Here is a 5,277-nt window from a genome sequence, read left to right as displayed (position 1 = left end):
TATATATATATATATGTATACATATATATACACATACAGTATATGTATACATATAGTGTTACCATGGCCACCACTGTCTTCCTCACATTCTTCATGTGAGACACAAAACGTCACCCACGCATTATCTGATGTCTCTCTTAACATTTCTCCCCTCCCTCTCACTACACCGTGTCTTAAAAACTAACCTGTGTAAATCTTTATTTTACCCCTCTATCTAATTTTATCTTAATAGTAAAAATAAATGATTTTTTTTAAGGAATTCTCCGTAGTAAAAAGCCGGTGACTGCTGCTCTAAACTAACAGAGGACTAACACACAGAAACTTCCAGCTGTGCTGAGGTAGAGCAGCTGTGCTGCCAGTGTTTCTAAGGAAACAGCAGGTAGCCACAGAAGTCTCTGGTGTTTTTCCAACTCTCATCCTGTAGACACAGCTGAGGTCTGCTGATAGAGAAGACGTGGGAGCGGGTCGGTGTGTGTTTGCAAATCCCGTACGAATTTTTCGCTTGTGCGCCCTAAAGATTTTACAGTATAATATTCCTCAGGACACAAAACTTAATTCCACCGTCCTCCGGTCTGTGACGTCTCTACGTAGGTGTCATTTAAAGTTGTGGGAGCGTGACTCGCCCTGTGTCTGATTGACAGGCTCATACCTGCCATCTGAGCAGGAAGCACTTGCAGAGATTGCTTGCAGAGTGGTCCAGATCTTCTCCACCAGGGCTAGACCTCAGAACAAAGGGCAGCACGGGGCACCTGTCGTTCAGAGGTGACACCCTCAAACTAGAGATTCATTAATGTATACCCTGCTGTTTTATTCTGTAAAGTGTCAGGATAACCAGAATAAACCTGAAAAGGGTTGCCAGGTAAATCACAGAATTTTGTGTTTCAATTGTAAAGCTTTAAAAGGATAAAACTTAAAGCTGAAATTGTGATACACAATGAATTTGAGATTATTATTATTATTTATTATTATTCTTTTGAGAGTGAGAAGTAGCTCACATGTTCTGTTTCATCCTTGTTCTCACCTTGTGCGATCAAATATCCGCATCCGATGCACTATTTTTGTAAAGTGTTTTTTCTTTTCTAGACCACATCTGTAATGGTCTACTTTATTTTTAGCAACAAACAGAACATGTGTTAGGAAAAATAAATGTGTTTGGCTAAGCAGAAAAATGTATCACAAAAACCACAGATACATTTAGAGATTAAATATAAGACCTTAAAACAAGATGTTCAGAGCTCAAAGCCTCTCTTACTATTGGGTGCGTGATATGTGACAAAACATTTAATTTAATGATGTACCAGCCTCACGACCTGATTTCCATTTTCACTGTGTGGCCTTAACATTTAGTGCATGTTAAACTGTTGAGGAGCTCGGAGTATAAGTAACCTCGGAGTGCAGTGGTGGATGCAAATATTTCTATTTGCATAAATATATATCAAAACAGGATTCGAAGGTTTTTCCATCAGATTGTTTTCATGCTTAAAATCATAAAATTTAATCACGAAACTTTGTTTAATTATTCACTTTTGTGTTTTTGTGATAAATATGTTCTTGCATTTTTTTTTATCTTCTGCCAAAACAATAATTTACATAACTGAAATGTTACAAGACGGGAAAAAAAACACATTACAACAAATGAAGTAGATTTTTTTTAACTAAACAGTGATATAACATGTAGGGTTAGTAATACTACTCCACGGCTTTTGGTTGTGGCACAAAATTAGAAAATCAATCAATCAATGGGGGGGGGGGTTGGGGGGTTCAGTATGTAAGGTTATCTCAACTGTGATCGCAACGTGTTCTTCAGAATCAAACATTGACCATTTTCCCCATATATTCAATGAGACAATAACAAAACAATATTGATTAAAAGTGAAACGAAAGCAAAAACAGAGAAAGCATGGGAGGAGGGTGAGGATAACGGAGCAAGATGAAGGGATGCAGATAGAAAGAAATTAGATCAACAAAGTAATCATCGCCGAGGGGCGAGTGAGAGGAGCAAATAAGCGGGGTGAGAAAATGAGAGCGATAGTGGATGGCCATAGGCATCAGGAGATAAGGCTGAATCATCTTTTTAAATGATGACCTCAAAACACACACTCATCTGCACCGCAAACCCCTGGGCTTTGTTTTATGTCTGTCTGTGTGTGTCTGTGTGTGTGTGCGGTGTGTTTTTTTTTATGAGTCATTGTTTGTAGCCGTTTTATTTAGTCATGCATTTTTGTAGTTAAACTATAAGTCTTCTTCCAGCATGTGTAAAAAATGAATTATGGCAAATGTTGTAAATGACAGAAAATAACTTTTTTTTGCATTTAATACTTGAAAGATGAATCAGAAATGACACTTTTCGAGGCAAACCTAAGGAAAATGACACCTCTCCACTCTAGTTATTTTCTACACTATACACTATAATAAGGCGTCATTTCAGGCTCTCTGTCTTTTAGAAGACGAAGACGTCCCTAGACGGACATCTTGATGTAAAAAAAAAATAAGAATCAAGATTATTGGGGAGTGTGTTTCTGTAATAAGTGCTTTTACCACATTTCAAAGGATGTTTCATCCTAATTCATCCATGCCTTTTTTCTTTTAATGTTTTGTCATCAGTAACTTGGACACATTGGCTCCTTTTTTACTAATTATATTTTCCTATGAACTGATTTGTTATACTAGACTCTATTTTCCCTGCTTTTCCCTGTCCTTTCTTTTGTGTTACCTGGTAACTCAGTCAGCTGCTCTGTATGTCACATCTCTGTCTTTCTGTCCTCTCTACTCACCGCCCTGCCTCTGAGGGGGGCTTTACTTGTTTGCTCAGTACATCTGCTTCTGGCTTACTCTGCTTTTCCTTTCCCCGAGTCAGTGTTTCTCCAGCTGTCAGAGTTTCTCTCTGTCTGTAAGTCACTTTTGTTTCCCTGCTGTCTATCTCTAACGCCATCGCCCATGTGTGTGCATGGTATGTACGTAGTGTATTGTATGTAAGCGGTAAAGGGGTATGTGTGTGTGTGTGTGAGTGCTCCTGTCGTTTGCATGAGCACATGCTTGAGCCTTTAGTGCTGCTGCATTAGCCCGGCAATCCATGTCTGTCTGTCCGTCTGAGTCTGGATATTTTTTTTTTCTGAAAATAGACTGTTATGAGAAAAGATATTTCCTAGGCACAGCTGTGCAGTTACAGCATCATCAATATCGCAACACAAATTAATCCACACTGTGATTAATTGCTTTTCCCCTAACAGTTGTTGCCAATGAAGAATGCAAACTTACTTTGAACTCATGTCAATTCTGTCTGATCCATGAATGGAGAAAACATCTAGAGAGAGAGTCTTACTAACTCCTCCATGTGTCTGCCACACATGGTTGGACTCTTCTCCTCTACTAGTCTGTGTTGCATTCTCCAGATCGCTTCTTTTTTATTCGGACTCACCGTGTAAATGTGCTGCAGGTGCCGTCAGAAGACTGGGGAGGAGGATACAGCGGCGGCGCTGCCGTCGACAGCGGAGGCGAAATCCCCTGCCGTCGCATGCGGAGTGGGAGCTACATAAAGGCCATGGGAGACGACGACAGCGCCGACTCGGACGCCAGTCCTAAAGCCTCGCCTAAGTCCACGTTGATTGCTCAGAGGGAGGCTTTTAGACGGTCCATCAGCATGGATCAAAGGTCAAATGACACAAAATGCAATCATTATGCCCGGAACTTTTTTTAAAATGATTATAGAATACTGAATTGACTGAGTTGTCTATTGTGTCGTTCTGTTGTGTTTGATTTCCATGCAGGTACTCTTGTAAGCAGTGCACAGATTCCTACCCCAACAGCCGAACCACACCTAAACCACACGCACGCTCCCGTAGTTACACCCGCTCCCTGACAAGTTCACAGGTAACAAATTCATGTGGATGTTTATTTATATATATATATATATGTAGAAGGAGTTTGAGCTGTTCTCTCAAAAATTGGAATTAAAAACTCTGGCTCCCACTTTCGACAAAGGATTAATGTGTCCTAATCTCTGCGTTGCAGCTGGGAGACACAGTAAACCGTCAGTTTGAGGCAGTGTGTGAGACCATGTTTGGAGAGGTGGAGTCTCAAGCTGTGGAGGCCCTGGATCTTCCAGGTGTGTTCCGCACTCGCAGCCACAGCTACGTCCGTGCCATCCAGGCCGGCTGTTCCCAGGACGATGACTGCCTCTCCGTCTTCTCCATGTCGGGGCCCCAGGGAAGCGTCAAGGGCGGGGCTGGTGAGTGTTTTTGCCTGCGTTGACCAGTAGATGATGTAGTGTAAGAGACTAAGGCAGTTAAGAGTTCCCAAACTTTTCCATGCCACAGACAATGCTACAAAATGTGTAAAGAATGTGTTTTGGGGTTTTTTTTGCATCTTTGTTACTGCTCTGTTCTCTTTGTTCTCCATCACCTGTGCATTGTCTTTGTACCTCATCTTATCCGTTTCTCTCCCTCACACGATGTCAAGTGTCTACAGCTCAGAGCTACACCGACATTCGCGATCAGAAAGATTGCTCAGGGTTGCCGCTGCTTCTTTCCCCACCTTCTGCCTAGCAATATCACTTTGGTTTGGTTGCCCTTTCAAATCGTCTCTCCTTATCTCCCCCCCATCCCTCCGTGTGTGTGTGTGTGTGTGTGTGCGTGTGTGCCTGACAGGATCCTAATTTCAAAGCGTAGAAAAATTCCCCCAGCGACTTATTAAAACTGCTCTGAGGTGTGACATACATCAGCGATAAAACACACATAGCACGTAAACTGTACACAAACTCCGACAACACACTCACACTCACATCCATACGTGCACATGAGAGTTTCCTGGTTGTCAGAAGCCTTTATTCCCTGTGTGGTGAGGAGGAAGAAGTCCTTTTAATATTTCTCTCAGGAAATTGCCGAATATTACTGAGAGGCAGATTTAGGTTCTCTGGCTCAAGGAACAGTTTTTCTTTTGTCAAGTCTCTCTGTTTTGACACCGTGCTCTCTTCTTCTCACTGAAATTCTAACCATATGCTTATTTCTGGCAAAAGAGACACCATGAGGTGCAATATAATTTTTTTTTGTCTCTCACATTCACACTGTTTCTTAATGGTTTTGTTTTTGTCTATTTTTCCTTTTATCATTTACCTTTCTTTACTCAAATAAACTTTCAAATAAAAACCTTCACTCTCTTCCTTTTTCCAACATCTCCTTCTTGTTTTTGGCTCTCATAATTATCCCCTCCACTCACTACTCCAAGTTCCTGTGGTGTGTGTGTGTTTTTCTCTTAACACTCCACTGTGCCTTTATCTTC

The 5,277-nt window shown here is 41.2% G+C and overlaps 1 protein-coding gene across 1 annotated transcript in view; it reads left to right on the top strand.

The window, feature by feature from the left end:
- dlgap3 (discs, large (Drosophila) homolog-associated protein 3) overlaps nt 1-5,277 on the top strand; it is a 15,229-nt gene that overhangs the window by 1,522 nt on the left and 8,430 nt on the right. The window contains 5 exon segments of the mRNA XM_025065118.1: nt 3,437-3,651; nt 3,768-3,870; nt 4,012-4,254; nt 4,820-4,833; nt 5,027-5,102. Of these exon segments, the coding sequence (XP_024920886.1) occupies nt 3,437-3,651; nt 3,768-3,870; nt 4,012-4,254; nt 4,820-4,833; nt 5,027-5,102 (651 nt within the window).

Source organism: Cynoglossus semilaevis, chromosome 18, assembly GCF_000523025.1.
Source record: "Cynoglossus semilaevis isolate Cse_v1.0 chromosome 18, Cse_v1.0, whole genome shotgun sequence".
NCBI classification, from domain to species: Eukaryota; Metazoa; Chordata; class Actinopteri; order Pleuronectiformes; family Cynoglossidae; genus Cynoglossus; species Cynoglossus semilaevis.
The sequence above is the reverse complement of the archived record's forward strand: the minus strand, read 5'-3'. Positions and strand labels throughout refer to the sequence as shown.